This window comes from Oncorhynchus clarkii, chromosome 6 (genome assembly GCF_045791955.1).
Source record: "Oncorhynchus clarkii lewisi isolate Uvic-CL-2024 chromosome 6, UVic_Ocla_1.0, whole genome shotgun sequence".
Classification (NCBI taxonomy): Eukaryota; Metazoa; Chordata; class Actinopteri; order Salmoniformes; family Salmonidae; genus Oncorhynchus; species Oncorhynchus clarkii.
In genome coordinates this window covers 64,622,577-64,641,187 of record NC_092152.1, presented here as the reverse complement: position 1 = coordinate 64,641,187, position 18,611 = coordinate 64,622,577, and the positions used below count along the sequence as shown (strand labels likewise).

The 18,611-nt window shown below is 43.3% G+C and overlaps 1 protein-coding gene across 1 annotated transcript; it reads right to left on the bottom strand.

Annotated features, from left to right (window-relative positions):
- Nucleotides 1-17: 17 nt before the first annotated feature.
- LOC139411438 (BTB/POZ domain-containing protein 10-like) lies at nucleotides 18-5,626 on the bottom strand. Its single transcript, XM_071157807.1, is given in 9 exon segments — nucleotides 18-952; nucleotides 1,063-1,173; nucleotides 1,535-1,732; nucleotides 1,929-2,049; nucleotides 2,661-2,763; nucleotides 2,943-3,255; nucleotides 3,413-3,611; nucleotides 5,213-5,250; nucleotides 5,253-5,626. Coding segments are annotated over 9 exon segments (1,467 nt in total). The 5' UTR covers nucleotides 5,308-5,626; the 3' UTR covers nucleotides 18-623.
- Nucleotides 5,627-18,611: the final 12,985 nt, after the last annotated feature.

Sequence of the window (18,611 nt, the reverse complement as noted above, 5' to 3'; positions counted from 1 at the left end):
AACACCATACAATGTAGTGATTTTAATGTCTTTATGTCATGCTGAATATCCAGGGAGCACAGAATCCCATTTCCAATCCTATGATGTCAACCAACACAACCATTACATGATTCAAAGTATATCTGAGGGGAATTCAACAGTAATTTCCACTGAATGGTGATGAAATCAGAGGATTTTCTCCATGGCCAGGCATCACGATCTGCACCTGTTCCCCAAACAGATACAGTATTCACTAGTCTTGCCATCCAGGAAGTATACCCAGAACCACACGTGAAATAAAACTCAGGGGGAGGACACAGTAACACCACACAGTGCACAGCCCGATAACCATTGTAAATAATAATATATTAGTAATAATAGCTACAAAATAATTGGGTTTGCTAAATTTATTTCAAACAATTAACAGAAAAATAAATTCCTTTGGTCAAGTATTTTTTTTAAGAAATAAAGAGATATGCCCTTTTGCCAGTCTTGTCCCTTATAGGGTTTTTACAGTCGACCAGATCCTTGAGGCTCTAAGGCTGTGGAGGAGGTGCCAAGGCAATATGGTTATGATCCCCCTCTATATTGATCCCCCTCTTGCTCCATGCTGCAGCAGGGAGGTGTCAGGGAGGGGGCAGTCCTCAGACTGCAGGAGAGGGGGCATCTGGGTCACCAGCATCGTTGTTGTAGCTGTACTGGGGTCCACTGGGGGACTGGTTTGGGAGGATGTCCAGCTCGTCCACCTGAGGGCCAGGGTGCATGTTGACCAGCTGGTCCTGGGGGATATCTGCAGCAGCTGCAGCCAGGTTAGTGATGGACTTGCTTTTGACACACTGGAAGTCAACATGGCGGCTCTTGCCCTCCTCCTTCTCCCAGGACATGCGGATGAAGGGCCTCTGGACGTAGTTGTAGATGACCTCAGGACGGCCACCAGGACGCTTTTTCACCTTCTCTTTATACGTGGGGTAACCTACCAATACATGGTGCAGACAACAGAGCCAGTTAGTTCGCAATGCTGAATCAAAATCTTACATTTTTGCTCTGAACCCCAGCAAATACATGATAAAACCATAATCTTACCTTCAATGCCTAATCTTATTTTCTTCAGTCCTCTCTCCTTTAAAACTGATTTGGCAACATCTCGATTTTCTATATACTTGAAGAACCGGTATAGTTTTGTGCTGTATATTACTGCAGAGAGAAAATAAAATGTTGTGAAACAGCAACTCATTATCAACAACAACTTTTTAAGCAGTGTCAATTAAGTTTGTCCCTTTAGGTAAGTGAACAACAGTTTAATCCACAGCAGGGATTACTAATTAGGAAGATCACGTTTTTGGTATCTTATTAGGATCCCTATTAGCTCTTGCGAAAGCTGAAACTCTTCCTGGGGTCCACACAGAACATGAAACATGAAATAATACAGAACATTAATAGACAAGAAAAAGCTCAAGGACAGAACTACAAACATTTAAAAACGGCCCACGTAACGTACACACAAAATATCTAGGTCAAATAGGGGTGGGTGGAGAGTGTGTGTGGATTCACTCACTCTGTGAGTACTCTTCTCCCATCTGTGGTGGGTACTCTTCGTCCCAGTCCACTACGTCATCATCAGTGAGCACCACGATGTGACATTCTCTCTCTCCACTCTGGGCGCTGGCCACCATCAGAGGCACAACCATTTCCTCCAGGTAGAACTCAAACTGACGCCGGGCACCATCGTTAGATAGCTCATGCATGAGGGCACCTAGGGACAATGGGACATGGTCAGTCAGGAGACAGCAGTTCAGAGACGCAAACCAACACGCTAACTTCCCAGAACATTTTCATCAGTCTTATGGAAACCTAATTAATCACTAATAAGGGATATGAAAACCAAGGGCTCATGATTTATGTTCACTGAGCCAACCAGGTCAAGAAGGGTAAAAAGGGGGTATACACACTGAGGTCTCTGCACTTGATGGTGCTGTAGTCAAAGGTGATGCACAGATAGTCACATGCCTCCCTCAGCTCAGGGATGGAGATTCCATCGGGGCAACGGATTATTCCAGACTTGTAGTAATCCTGCCAGTTAGAGAGTAAACAGAGAAAACACAAAAGGCAGCCATTACAGAGACTGCCTCACTCACAGACATCAGCCCCCCCTTCCTAAAATGGTCAAAATGGCCAACGCCGTCTCCCTTACAGTACGTAGAGATATCAGTTTACTGCCAGTTGAGCTGGGCATGGATTAGATTAGCAAAAATAAAAAGGTACATCTTTCAAATCAAATGCTATGCCTCTAAGAGTGATCCCTGTTTGTCAACAATAGCCCACATTAGAATCAATCCATTCCTCCATATTCACATCAGCAACCTACACCCACTGGTACTGATTCTTGTACTTGTTCTCCAGACACTCATAGCCTCAGTGGACAACTCATGGCATCTACTCTATTCTATAATAACAGTCTGAGGTTGACTCTGTTGCCTTGAGTAAATGTTTTTGGCTACAAATAAGTTAATCAATTCAGGATGACTATGAGTAGCAGGCTGACCCTTGTGGCTCAGAAGAGCAAAGGTTAGCAACTGCAACGCTATATCAAGGAATTGTTTTCTTCAAGTAAAAACAGTCAATAATTGACCAAGCTGGTAAAAGGGAGTGTTGTACTTGGTAATACAGTGCTATTGACTGACCAGGATGGCTCGGAACACCGTAGAGCTGATGCCTTCGGCGACTTCATACTCTCCTTTTTCATTGGGCCGTGTGAAATTGTGTTCCCTTCCAGATCCAAACATTCTGCAAGAAACCACAAAACCGGTCACATTTCAGTGTTGTTCAACGTTCATACAATAAAAAAGCTAAAGGAAAAACCCAATGTAGGTGATATAGCCTCATATAACCACACTGGTAAAACAAAACTTGATACGGATTGATGATTTTACCATAATAAAGTACAACAATGAGGTCAGCCCTACCTGCCCAGCATGGTGTTGGGCTGTGCTGTGAAGATTGAAGGGTCCACCACGAACCGTGTGTTATCTACTATAAGAGTGACCCTCTCGGAGCCTGAGGTCCGGATGCTGCGGGTACCCAGGCCCGTGCCCAGTCCCTCCTTGCTATTCTCATAGACAAACACCATCTCTCCCACCCCCAGGCTCTTAAAGCAGCCCTCAGTGCTGGACAGGCTGCTGTTACGGCTGCTGACCAGCCCGCTGCTACTGGAGCCGCTGGGGGAAATCCTCTGAGGACGGGGGCTGCTGGGCCTGGAGCCACCGTCCCTCTCACGGTCTGGAGGTGGAGGGAGAGAGGCACTAACTCACTGGCATGACAACTGACCTTTCTCACAGACTACTCCTATTACATGCCAACATTAGAATCCAACATGTTCTCTTAGAAATCTTATTTTAGGAGACTTGTGAAAGTGTTCTCAGTACGTTCTACTCACCACTGTTGTGCTGGCGGGTAGGCGAGGTGACATTTCTGATGCAAGGGGTGAGCTGGCCCTCTCCCCTCTCGTGCGACGAGTCTCGGGAGCGGTCGCTGGAGCGGCGGCGGTCGCGTGAGCGGTCATTGCCCCCGCTAGCACCATGCAGGCTCATCTTCACCAGGTCTGCCTCCAGTCGAGATGCACACGACTGAGCGCTGGCCAGAATAGAAAGCACACTAAATACTAATTGCAGTTAAACTCTACACAAATATCACACAACACACACACTCTGTTGTCCTTCCTCCCCTAATGTATTATTACAGATTGCAGGTCACGAATCCTGTGTCTGCTGTAACCGTAGAGACACTCAGAACCACAGTGAAAGTATGGTTCGGGGCTAGAGCTTTACTAGAACCAGTATTTACCTCTAGAGGTAATTATAACAACACCGCTCTGACCTGACACACTGCCTTGAGCAAGAGAAACAATGTAGTCACACACTCAAAGCAATAAGTAACAATGCATCTATACTGTGAAAGTCAGATATTTGGAAAGACAGACAGTATAGAAGCAGCCATCGAACCCAAAAAGACTAACTGGACAGAATGGAAAAAGACAAATGTACACACAAAAGCAGAATCCCTTTTAGTGTAGGCAGACCACTTGTCTAATGGTACATATTTTAAAGGGAACAGACATTAAAAGCACTATCAAAATGGAACAGGGTCTTTAATCACAAATGGTTGCTTCCCTATATAGGCCTACAATCATGAGTAATGGTGTCCCATTTCGTATTGAAATATTGAATATATTGTCCCAGTCTGTTCTCTTAATATGAGGGCACATCACATCAGTGAGCCATGGAAGTATAAAAAGGCCAACGTTCCTGTTGGGAGAGAAGCCAAAAGACACAAACTTGCATGGTCATGTTCTGCACCAGTCCTTAAAAATGAGGAAAAATAAGGTCTGTTTTTGCAAGAGTTTGCTTTGCAAGTAGGTAGCTAGTCTCTCTTGGGACTCTTAAATAACTGAACTACAATTACCCAAGAAATGCCAAAGACTTCCTTTCTGCCAAAACAACAGCCAGTAAAGGGCATAGACCATTAGCAAACACTTTACTTAAACTTGTAGTTATAAAGTGTACATAGTGCTGTCATGACAGTGGACTTCTAAAAGAATGACTACTGGGAGCGTTATGACAGCCCATCTGTACATAGTGCTGTCATGACAGTGGACTTCTAAAAGAATGACTACTGGGAGCGTTATGACAGCCCATCTGTACATAGTGCTGTCATGACAGTGGACTTCTAAAAGAATGACTACTGGGAGCGTTATGACAGCCCATCTGTACATAGTGCTGTCATGACAGTGGACTTCTAAAAGAATGACTACTGGGAGCGTTATGACAGCCCATCTGACTTTACAGTTATGATAAAAACAGTAGCCTTTTATGATGTTGGGCTCAAGAGTAACCATCCCTTCATTGGAAATCACAAAGGACAATGTCAACCTTATGAAATCAAAATGTATTTGTTACATGTGCCAAATACAAAAGGTGTAAACCTTACCAACAAGCCCTTAACCCAACAATGCAGAGCTTTTGAATTTTTTTTGTAAGAAAATATTTGCAAAATGCACAATGAGTTTGTGACTATGCTGAAAAACATATGTCTAGCCTATAATATGATGGCCTATACCTATAGCACTATACACATTATCATGGATGTGAAATGCCTCTACAGAAATGCCAACTACATTGGTTAGTGTCAGTTCTTTCTCACCTTACACACTATCAAATACAAAGCAATTGCCTCAACTCGAGTGCTTGCAGAGTTTGCGAGGTCGGTTGTTTTTCGTTCCCAATTCTCAGTGTCACTTGAGTTGCTATCATATGACTGTGGACGTGCTGCCATCACCAGTTCACAGAGACGTCCAACCCGGATTATTCACCATTCATAATCTGACATGACGAAGGGAGTCGAGTTAGATATTAATTCACTGGGTTGATTCAGGAGAGCAAAACAAGCGGTAAATATTCACATAAATGCAAGTTATACGTTCAGTGAATACGAAACTAGAACTCAGTTCCCCTTCGCATTCTAACTCTTGACAGCTGCTCGCCAGCTAATGTCACGATGATCCCGAATAATACGAGCTAAACTAATGGTGGCTAACTAACAATCATGACACTAGCACCCAAACGAACTAATGTGATCACAACATAGCCAGCAGTAAATTAGTTACCAGTCCCAACTAGTAAATAGCAGATGATTTAGAATGCTTGCAATATATTTGTTTAGCTAGCCAGGCAGTGGCTACCTATGTGAAACTGGCCACAGTAAGGATTGGCCACAATAGTGGAATTTGCGGGTAGCCTTCAAGATAAAAGTCCTCAATTGAAAGCGATGCAAACGGATACATATAGCGGAATCTGTCCATATTTGGACAAGATAATGCTAAACAATTTCGAAATGTTGTTATACAATCTTAGCAAAAGACAACAATTTGTTAATTTGACGAAACAAAGACTTGAGAATTGTGGGGCGACAGGTAGTCTAGCGGTTAGCGCGTTGGGCCAGTTAGCGAAGGGTTGTGGATGGATGTGTCATTTCTTGGTCAACGATCGACACAAAATACTCTGTCAAAGTGGAAGGAGAATCTTAAATTGTTCTTTTCACTCTGTCATATAAGTCATTATTGTAGAGTCACTACAATGTTGTTGATCCATCTTCAGTTTTCTCCGATCACAGCCTTTGAACTCTGTAGCTGTTTTAAAATTACTGATGACCTCATGGTGACATCCCTAAGCAGTTTCCTTCCTGTCATGCAGCTCAGTTCAGAATGACAACTTAGTCTGATGTGTCTGGATGGTTTAATATATCATCCACAGCATAATTATTAACTTAACCATGCTTAACGTTATATTCAATGTCTGATCTGTTATTGTTACCCATCTACCAGTCACTGCCCTTCCTTATGAGGCTTTTAAAAAGCTCCTTGGTCTTTGTAGTTGAATCTGTGAAATTCAATACTTGACTAAGGGACCTTATGGATATACAGTACCAGTCAAACGTTTGCCAAGAGCGTGCAAAGCTGTCATCAAGGCAAGGATGGCTATTTGAAGAATCTAAAATATGAAATATATTTTGATTTGTTAAACACTTTTTTTGGTTAATACATGATTCCATATGTGTTATTGCATATTTTTGATGTTGTCACTATTATTCTACAATGTAGAAAATAGTACAAATAAAGAAAAACCCTGGAATGAGTAGGTGTGTCCAAACTTTTTACTGTATGTATGGGGGACAGAGGAAGGGGGTAGTCATCATTTTTTGTTTTATGTCAACCCATATTATTTCACATATAACTTAGTGGGATTTGTTAAACCACATTTTACTTCTGAACTAATTTAGGCTTGCCTAAACAAAGCGGGACTATATTTTAGTTAAATATTTGATTAATTTGTAAAATTTGTAGGATTCTTTTTTCAATTTGACAGAGTATTTCATGTAGATCAATGAGAAAAAAATTACATATTTCAATCCCACTTTGTAATACAACAAAATGTGAAAAAAGTTCAAGGGAGTGTACCTTTTCTACAGGCACAGAGTACAAAACATTAGGAACACCTGCTCTTTCAATGACATTGACTGCGCATGTGAATCCAGGTGAAAGCAAGGATCCCTTATTGGATGATGTCATCTGTTAAAGCCACTTCAAATCAGTGTAGATGAAGGGGAGGAGACAGGTGCATCCTGTTTCCATTGATCATCCTTGATGTTTCTACAACTTGATTGGAGTCCACTTATGGTAAATTCAATTGATTTGACATGATTTGGAAAGGCACACACCTGTCTATATAAGGTCACACAGTTGACAGTGCATGCCAGAGCAAAAACCAAGCCATGAAATCAAAGGAATTGTCTGTAGAAGTCAGACAGGATTGTGTTGATCTGGGGAAGGTTACCAAAAAAAATGTCTGCAGCATTGAAGGTCCCCAAGAACACAGTGGCCTCCATCCTTCTTAAATGGAAGAAGTTTGGAACCCCTAAGACTTCCTAGAGCTGGCTGCCCAGCCAAACTGAGCAATCGAGGGGGAAGGGCCTTGGCCAGGGAGGTGACCAAGAACCCAATTGTCACTTTGACAGAGCTCCAGAGTTCCTCTGTAGAGATGGGAGACCCTTCCAGAAGGACAAACATCTCTGCAGCACTCCACCAATCAGGCCTTTATGGTAGAGCGGACAAATGGAGGCCACTCCTCTTAAAATTTGCCAAAAGGCACCTAAAGGAATCTCAGACCATGAGAAACAAGATTATTTGGTCTGATGAAACCAAGATTGAGCACTTTGGCCTGAATGCCAAGCGTCACGTCTGGAGGAAAACTGGCACCATCCCTACAGTGAAGCATGGTGGTGGCATCATGCTGCTTGGATGTTTTTCAGCACAGGGACTGGGAGACTAGTTAGGATTGAGGCAAAGATGAATGGAGGAAAGTACAGAGAGATCCTTGATGAAAATCTGCTCCAGAGTGCTCAGGACCTCAGAAGGTTCACCTTCCAACAGGACAATGACCCTAAGCACACAGCCAAGACAACACAGCAGTGGCTTCGGGACAGGTCTCAATGTCCTTGAGTGGCCCTGCCAGAGCCTGAACCCGATCGAACATCTCTTGAGACCTGAAAATAGCTGTACAGCGACGCTCCCCATCAAACCTGACAGAGCTTGAGAAGATCTGCAGAGACGAATGGGGGAAAAAACTCACCAAATACAGGTGTGCCAACCTTGTAGCTTCACAGCCTCAAGTCTTCTTGGGTGTAATTGCTACAAAAAGGTGCTTCAACAAAGTACTAAGTAAAGGGTCTAAATACTGAATGTGACCAGTTATTTTCTAGAAATTTTAATTTCTAAACCTGTTTTTGATTTGTCATAACGGGTGTTGTGTGTAGATTAATGATACCTAAAAAAATATATATTTTAGAATAAGGCTGTAATGTGACAAAGTCAAGGGATCTGAATGCTTTTTGAATGCACTGTATAGCCTTATCCTGTTAAGGACCAAAGATTCATAGGTATCAGCTGACTCGGTGACATCCACAGATTACAATTCTGAAGAGTTCACACAAATATTAGCGTCGTAGCTCTTATTGCGAGACTAAACACTGTATAGTGAGATGATTTCCGACAGTTAAAGATGACTAATGACTAACGCTATACCACTAATATTTGTGTAAACACTTCAGAAGTGTCATCTGTGGGTGTCACTGAGTAGGCTGATACCCTATTTCATGGACCCAAGATCCATAGGTAAGGTATACATTGCAATATAATTGTTCAATACAAATCTAAGTTTGTCACTAACGCTGAATACAACAGGTGTAGTAGACCTTACAGTGAAATGCTTACTTACAAGCCCTAACCAACTATGCAATTGTACATAGGTTGTAGGGGTGTAACGGTACACTTATTCATACTGAACCGTTCGGTACGGGGTCCTCGGTTTGGTCCATACTGTGAACCTGAATAAAAACATACTAAATACATTTTAAACTACTAAAAGGCTACGCCTACACTGCGATGTATGCCACTACCTCTTGAGTAAAACTGAGCTGAAAAAAAACATTGTAGGCTATTCCATTAACTAGAGCCTTGTAATCAAAATTAAAATCTTAACTGGCATATTTCAAACTATACTTTTGTGAGGCGCAGCCGGCAACTACTTCGGTACAATGGCGAGTGGTGGGGTCGATAAACAAGAAATGGAGGATCCTCCATCGTTGACATCTCCAGTTTGGAAACATTTTGACTTCACAGTAGATTACAACGGCGATGGACAGAGAGTTGTGGGTAAAACGTTGTCACCACTGCTCTTTGAGATTAGCCTATGCAGAGTGGCATGTGTAGCTTGGTGTTTTTGGGCTATCACAAGTCATCAAAGTGGCCCTACAGTCAGAGCCTCAGTGTGGCAAAGCAAGTTAGGAGATATTTAAATCAATGGACCATGAAACTAAAAGTTCAATGAGAAGGATATGCTACAACGACCAAGCGACAACAGTTAGGCTGCTACTTAATCTGAATGGAAGTAATATTTTGAACTGTAGGACAGGTAAAATGTGCATGCAGCCTCAATTAGCCTAGCTAGCCAACTAGCGTTTCTCGGTATAATGCAGTCAGGACAGGTACAACGTATTCATATTGGATGATAACTTAGCTATGACAAGCTAGAAGTTAGTCTACTAGAGCGCGTCGGCTTGGTATGGTTGGTTTCTGTCTCTCCCTCTCCCCGTGTCACTCGCTCACAGTACACACACACACACACACGACCCCTCCATCTGCTACAGCGGCACCTCTTTCTCCCTCACGCTTTATCAACTCTGGTTAATAAAGTAGTTTACAAATGGACTTTTCGGCTGCTGCCTCCCTCACTCGGATTGGGTCCAGATCCGACCAGGTCTATTCGGAACTGGTCTAGTTCTCTTCGGAACAGGTCTTTATATTGAGCATTTTATTTATGCATATCGAGTGGGAAAGCCCCAGGTCCATTTCGGAATGGGTCCAACATTTTGGACCCCTGAAGACTACTTGAGAGGCCCAAAAACAGACAATGCAGGAATATTGTGATTGCTGTTACAGAAGCTGGACTCTGGCCACAAATAGGCTGCTTTTTGTTTTGAGTCTTTTGCCAAAAACAAAAATGAACTACAATAACTGTTGGCATTTCAATTTCCTGCTGTACCGTAAACGAACCAAACTGTGACCCAAAAACCTCAATAAGTACCGGACATCCATAGGTAAGGCTGTAAATTGCAATATTAATGTTCAATATGCACAACAGGCTGAATAGTGAGGTGATTTCCCACAGTTAAAGTTACCTAATATGAGCTACAACGTTAATATTTATGTAAACTCCTCAGAATTGTGAAGCCCGACAGATTAACAGGACGCGTACTCCGAGCACGCGCTGACGAGCATTTTCAACCTCTCCCTGACAGTCTATTTATACCTACATGTTTCAACAGACCACCATAAATCCTGTACCCAAGACCGCCAACGTAACCTGTCTAAATGTCTATCGCCCCATCTATAGCCGTGAAATGCTTTGGAAGGCAGGTCATGGCTCACGTCAACATCATCATCCCAGACACCCTGGACCCACTCCAATTCGCATACTACCCCAACAGATCCACAGATGATGCAACCTCTACTGCACTCCTTACTGCCCTCTCCCATCTGGACAAGAGGAACACCCATGTAAGAAAGATGTTTATTGACGACAGCTCAGTGTTCAAGACCATTCTCCTTAGACCAGCTGGTACGCAATGTCTAATATTAAAGTATCAAGATTTTGCTCGTCTGAGGTAGAGTACCTTATGATAATCTGTAGACCACACGATCTACTAAGAATTCTCATCTATGTTATTCGTAGCCATCTATTTACCACCACAGAACGAAGTTGGCACTAAGACCGCTCTCAAGCAACTCTAAGGCCATAAGCAAAGAAGAAAATGCCCACCCAGAAGCGGTGCTCCTAGTGGCCGGGGACTTTAATACAGGGAAACTTAAATCAGTTTTACCAAATTTCTATCAGCATGTTAAATGTGTAACCAGAGGAGAACCCCCCCCCCACTCTGGACCAACTTTACGCCACACACAGAGACCCATACAAAGCTCTCCCTCGCCCTCCATTTGGCAAATCTGACCATAATTCTATCCTCCTGCTTACAAGCAAAAATTAAAGCAGGAAGCACCAGTGACTAGATCAATAAAAAAAGTGGTCAGATGAAGCAGATGCTTAGCTACAGGACTGTTTTGCTAACACAGACTGGAATATGTTCTGGGATTCCTCCGATGGCATTGGAGTATACCACATCAGTCACCGGCTTCATCAATAAGTGCATCTATGACTAAGATTGAATCTAACTACACCAGCTCTGATGCTCATCGGATGTGGCAGGGCTTGCAAACCATTAGACTACAAAGGACAGCACAGCCAAAAGCTGCCCAGTGACACAAGCCTACCAGACGAGCTAAACTACTTCTATGCTCGCTTCGAGGCAAATAACACTGAAACATGCATGAAAGCACCAGCTGTTCCGGAAGGCTGTGTGATCACTCTCTCCACAGCCAATGTGAGTAAGACCTTTAAACAGGTCAACATTCACAAGGCCGCAGGGCCAGACGGATTACCAGGATGTGTACTGCAAGCAGGCGCTGACCAACAGGCAAGTGTCTTCACTGACATCTTCAACCTCTCCCTCTCCACATCTGTAATATCAACATGTTCTAAGCAGACCACCATAGTGCCTGTGCCAAAGAACACCAAGGTAACCTGCCTAAATGACTACCAACCTGTAGCTCTCAAGTCTTCAGCCATGAAGTGCTTTGAAAGGATGGTCATGGCTCACAACAACACCATTATCCCAGAAACACTAGACCCACTCCAATTCGCATACTGCACCAACAGATTCACAGATGCAATTTTATTGCACTCCACACTGCCCTTTCCCACCTGGACAAAAGGAATGCCTATGTGAGAATGCTAATCACTGACTACAGCTCAGTGTTCAACACCTTAGAGCCCTCAAAGCTCATCACTAAGCTAAGGACTCTGGAACTAAACACCTCACTCTGCAACTGGATCCTGGACTTCCTGAAGGGCCGCCCCCAGGTGGTAAGGGTAGGTAACAACATCCACCATGCTGATCCTCAACACAGGGGCCCCTCAGGGGTGTGTACTCAGTCCCCTCCTGTATTCCCTGTTACGACCAACACAATCATTAAGTGTGCCGATGACACAAGTGGTAGGCCTGATCACCGACAACGATGAGACGGCCTGGCTGTGTGGTGCCAAGACAACAACCTCTACCTCAACGTGATCAAGACAAAGGAGATGATTGTGGACTACAGGTAAAAGACACCCCCATTCTCATCGACTGGCCTGCAGTGGAGGTTGAGAGCTTCAAGTTCCTTGGTGTCCACATATCCAAAAAACTAACATGGTCCAAGCACACCAAGACAGTTGTGAAGAGGGCACCACAAAACCGTTTCCCCTCAGGAGAATGAAAAGACTTGGCCTGGGTCTTCAGATCCTCAAAAGGTTCTACAGCTGCATAATCGAGAGCATCCTGACTGGTTGCAACACTGCCTGGTATGGCAACTGCTCGGCTTCTGACCGCAAGGCACTACAGAAGGTAGTGTGAATGGCCCAGTACATCACTGGGGCCAAGCTCCAGACACCCTAGTCATAGACTGTGCTCTCTGCTACCTCTCTGTGACTCTTTGTATTGCCCCTCCCCCCCTCTTTTACACCCCTGCTACTCTCCGTTGTTATCATCTATGCATAGTCACTTTAACAACTCTACCTACATGTACATATTACCTCAACTAACCGGTGCCCCTGCACATTGACTCTGTACCGGTACCCCCTTGTAAATAGTCTAGCTATTGTTATTTTACTGCTGCTCTTTAATTACTTGTTACTTATTTCTTATTCTCATGTGTGTTTTTTTTAACTGCATTGTTGGTTAGGGGCTCATAAGTAAGCATTTCATGGTAAGGTCTACCTACACCTGTTGTATTCAGAATATTTGACTAATACAATTTGAATTGACCATATGACATTCATATTGCAATGTACAGCCTTACCTATGGATCTTGGGTTCACGAAATGGGGTAAGGCTTGTACCGTGCATGTTAGTATGCCCCCAATGCAATTCTGAACTCTTAACACATCCACAGTGCGATTAACTTTTGATTTTTTTTGTCAAAATAACTAATAATTGTATTACCACTATTTGTTTCCGTTTGCATCACTGTCAATTGGGGACTTTTATTTTGAAGGCATACAGAAAATTCCACTATTGTGGCTGATCCTTATTGTGGCTAGTTTCACATAGGTGCAGTGGCTAACCTGAGCAAACATGATGTGCTAACAGTTGGCTATTGACTCGTCGGCTAACTGGACAAAACAAAACCTTGCTAGTTTCATGTCAAGTTAGCTAGCTACATTAGTTCAGGGTATTGATAAATAATCAATAGTTACGTTAGCTACAAAAAGCTATATTTGCAGAGGAACTACCAGTAAATTAGCTTTCTCGCTGTCAAACGTTAGCTAGCAAGCTCAGACATAAGAACACTTACATTCACTAAAATAAGTCTTACCTTTTAAATTATAAGTATTATCGCATTACTAGCATATAGCCTATACAAAACATATACACGGAATTCAAAGGATCAGTCCAATCCGTTAGTAAAATAATGGATCTTGGTTTGGCATTTTCCCCTAAAAGGCAAAAGTGATGTTGTCCCTGCTACTCAGAAGCTCTCGCGAGATTTGGCTGTACAAAATTCTTCACATTTTTTTCTTCTTCTTGGCAGTCCGCAAACAAATATCAATAGTGCATACCGCCACCTACTGTACTTGTTGAAGTATGAATTCATTACACTTTGTGAAAAAAAATAATTGCCCTTCCAACTAACCCTACGCCCATTAAAACCTCACTACTAGTCCACTACAATGGCCCCATCTGATCCTACTTCAGGCCAGCAGTCTGGGAGGATGGGACACTATAATTCAAAAACATTAATGCTTTGGCCGTAAAATCTCCTACACCCAAGTACTTCTCAGTAGCTGCCACCACATCATCTATCATCTGTGATTTACACTCCATCCCTGCAGTACAATTGACAACCATGGCCTTGAACGCCAAAAAGAACAACCTTACTGAAGCACGTTATTCCTATCACTCCATTGGCCTTGGCCTACTCACAGGGATCCTCTTAGGATCCCACACCCACCTTCCTCTACTACTCTCTTCACTGCCTTAGCATACAACACCTTCTGCACTACTCTGATCCTGGCAACCTGAACTTGCCTTTCTCTCACCGGACACAGTTCTGATCTCCAGCACCATGGGTACCCCTACAGTTTACACACACACACACACACTACACATTCCTTTTTCTCATGTCCTCCTGCACACTTATAAAATCTAGGAATCTCCCTCCTACACACTGCTTATCTGAGGTTTGAGGCAGACTACATCCTATAAGATGTATTGCCGCCACCTACTGTACCGGGTAGTGAACAATAGAATAAAAAATAAAACATTGCAGAAAAAACCCAGACATAATATAAAAAAGTACACACATTAAAACCTCATCTCACTCCTTCAGTCACAATCCAATTCAAGTCACATCGCTACAGGCTCGGGGGGCCTGTGATGGTGGAACATTCTTCAACAGGGTTCCCTGCAGGCCTCTGGTGTAAAGTCCCAAAAAGTGTTCAGCTGCACTCACAATGATGCCAATTTTCTCAGATTCCTTCCATTTGTGGTGTGCAGTTTATGAACATTGCAATTAATGATGCAAAGTCCACCTTTTTCACACTCAATATGACATGATCCCTCAGTTGCTGAGAAACATTAGCTGTGTTCGAGAGGATGAAAAACAGTAATGTGTCATGGTTAAATTGTGACCGACAGATCAACAAATAATAATGAGTAGTTATTTATGATCCAAGGTTGCTCTGTCTAATGTAACACCAAACAAACCCATTCACTGGTGCAGGCTATACTGAAGCTTACTATGCGGTAGGAGTTTAACAGTGAGGAGGCATACGAGGAAGATGTGCTTTTTACTTGCAAGTGGATATAGCTAGTAGACCTAATAAATGAAAACCCAGGCTTCAAAACATGCCGACCTGTTACCTGTCTGTCTTGTCTCCCAAACAAAGCCAAGACATGTTTATTGTAGCAACACCCATTACCCCCTACCAATTACCTAATTGTTAATCAACTTCAATAAAAGGTATGCCAATGACATGCAAACACATTCAGGTAATATATTCACATGATACATTTTCCCACATCACTAACAGTCAATAAATGTGCTTTGCCTAATAAACAGGTGTTAATCAATGTCTGGACATACATAATCAGGCAAGAATTTAGATTATGTGACGTATAACATAATGACAAGTGTCACATTTACTCCCCAATCTCCTTGACGCACGAAGTGCAGAGAAAAAGCACTAAACCATTATAGGTTTATAACCTCCCTTGAAAAGAAGGCTGTCAAAAGCATTTAAACACAAAAACAGGGGATTTACATAACCAAGCTGAATGTACAGAAACAGGAACCATAATCGGAGCTTGCTGGGATTTTACCTGACCAGAGTCCTGACATTGCATTGCAGTAGTCCTACACAGGTAAACACGAATGAACAACATCACCTGAAACAATGAGAACTTGCACTCTGTATGATTGTTAATCTTGAACATCTTGAACACCAGCTTCACTCCCGGGTCTTCACTGACCTGCTTGGTTGTTGAGGGTGTGTCCACCCTTCTTGGCACAGTCACCTTTTGTAGAGAAGGGGAGTCAGGTGAATCAGGAAAGAAATGTTCAGTTTTGACTGCCAGTAACCCAGCAGAACCAAGGGCAGGGTCAGACCCCTCCCCAGCTTCAGGCCTAGGGCACAACTCAGTATTATCAGTCTCAGCAGATAGTGTGTGAGAGGCTCTCCACTCTTACCAGCAACCGGCAGAGACTCCGCCCCACCGCCATCCATCAGCTCAGCAGTATTGGCCATGGGCAGCTGGCTAGCCACCAGCTCATCAACAGCATCAGAAACCTGCAGCTCCGATGGAGTCTCTGGCACCCCAGCCTGCAGTGCGGACTCACCCCCAGCAGGGAGCAGAAGATCAAGGACAGATAGATCAGGGACCTCACCAGCAGACAGGGAAAGCTCATACTCTCCTCCAGGAGCGCACCGCAGAACAGAGTGGACAGTTCCTCGTCGGTAACAGTGCTTGAGTGTGGGGCCTCTACAACAGGTGGCGAATCAGCCGACGCTGCGGACCTCCACGGCTGGTGGAACACGCAGGTAGCCAGTACGTGCCTGTGCTTGTTGCAGTGATAACACAAGGCCTTGCCACCAGGGCAGACTTCCCAGTCATGGCCACAGTCACATGCACACCTTATCTTAGGGGTGCGGGCATCACAGTCGCACAGCTCCTTTCCAAGACACAGGCCTCCCCCATCACCTCCAGTAGAAACCTTTGCACCTTGAAGAGCTGCTCCAACGGTGAGTCGGCCAGGTAAGCTCCGCCCAGTGCTGCCAGGCCTGTGGAAATTTACGGATAGAGGCCGTGATGACCGGATAGAGGACCCCTCAAACAGGGCATTCTCTGTGCTCATCCACCAGAACCAGTCATAAGCAGTGTTCACCAACTCGAGCGTCACGTCACCTTTCTCCATCTTATAGCATGCACGCACTCCTCACTGTGGCTGGGTTTTCTGGAACTTCTGACACCACTTGAGAAATACTGAGGCAACAAATCAGAGAGGCAACAAAGAGACCAAAGATAATCCTGAAGGAGCTGCAAAGCTCCACAGGGGAGGTTGAAATATCTGTCCATAAGACCATTTTAAGCCATACACTCCACAGAACTGGGCTTTATGGAAGAGTGGCCAGAAAAAAATAAGCAAACATGTTTGGTGTTCGCCAAAAGGCATGTGGGAGACTCCGCAAACATAGGGAAGAAGGTACTCTGGTCAGATGAGACTAAAATTGAGCTTTTTGGCCATCAAGGAAAATGCTATGTCTGGTGCAAACCCAACACCTCTCATCACCCCGAGAACACCATAGTGGCAGCATCATGCTGTGGGGATGTTTTTCATCTGCAGGGACTGGGAAACTGGTCAGCATTGAAGGAATGATGGATGGCGCTAAATACAGGGAAAGTCTTGAGGGAAAACTGTTTCAGCCTTCCAGAGATTTGAGACTGGGACAGAGGTTCACCTTCCAGCAGGACAATGACACTAAGCATACTGCTAAAGCAACACTCAAGTGGTTTAAGGGGAAACATTTAAATGTCTTGGAATGGCCTAGTCAAAGCCCAGACCTCAATCCAACTGAGAATCTGTGGTATGACTTAAAGATTGCGGTACACCAGCAGAACCCATCCAACTTGAAGGAGCTTCTGCAGTGATTAGATTATAGAGACATACCCCAAGATACCTGCAGCTGTAATTGCTGCAAAAGGTGGCTCTACAAAGTATTGACTTTTGGGGGGCTGAATAAAAAAAAATATTTTAATTCCAGGTTGTAAGGCAACAAAATAGGAAAAATGCCAAGGGGGGGTGAATACTTTCGCAAGCCACTGTAACCTCCGCTGGCATACAATATTCTTCCCTTCGGCATACACGTGACACATGACAATCTTTTGCATTCGTGACACTGAAGGGGTTTGTGCACATAAGCTAGGGTATCTCACAAAGTCTAACTTTACATGAGAAGGGAGAGACTCTTCTTCTTCCTCCAGTGTCTCAACTCCTTGTCTTACTTCCACCAAGGGTGTGAATTATACCGTAACATTCGGTCCTCCTATGTGTGCACGCGCTTCATGTGCATGGGCTTAATAGTAAAGACGTCTTTTTATTACCTTTTAATTTGTCATGAACACATTCGGCGAATGTCATTGGGTATACACTATTGTAGCCTTAATTAATTGATGTGTCTTGCTGTCAAAAGGACATTTTTTTGTCGAAATAAAAGCTGGGACACCTGAAAGGAGCTGAGACACGGGACTGTCCCAGGATGGTTAGCTCAGATACATGGAAGAAATTAGTTTCAACCATGACACAGAGGTGGGGGTGTTAATTTAATTTGGAATAAGCTTTTATTTTAATATGTACTACTATAGCAGTACAAACAGCATAAAATTAATATATAATTAGCATTATTTAGAGACCCCCCCAAAGTTTGACTTTTTTGCATTTAGGGGGACTCATGTCTCATTCAGGGTGTCCCTGAGTCCCTGCAACTCTGCTTCCACCCCACAAAATGTAGACCTGCACAATTGTTTTGCAAATATTCTATTTATTAATGCATATAAAAATGATCTCACATGATATTCACATAGAAATGTTTTTTATTTGTTTATTTTTTAACATTTTGTGCTTTTCATTAATTCTTACTTTGAAATTACAAAGCATCTGTGAGAGTAGTAAACAGTGATGTCATTATGATTAGAACGGTACAAACAGTAACCAAGATGATCCTCATTGTGAACATTATTTAAAGTAAACAGTGCTTTACACTGAAATAAAGCCATGTCAAAGAGATGGACATATCAAAGACATTAGCAAACGTTTTTTTGACACTGTTAACGGTAATTTGACACATAAGGTGGGAAAGCAATGTAAAAAAATA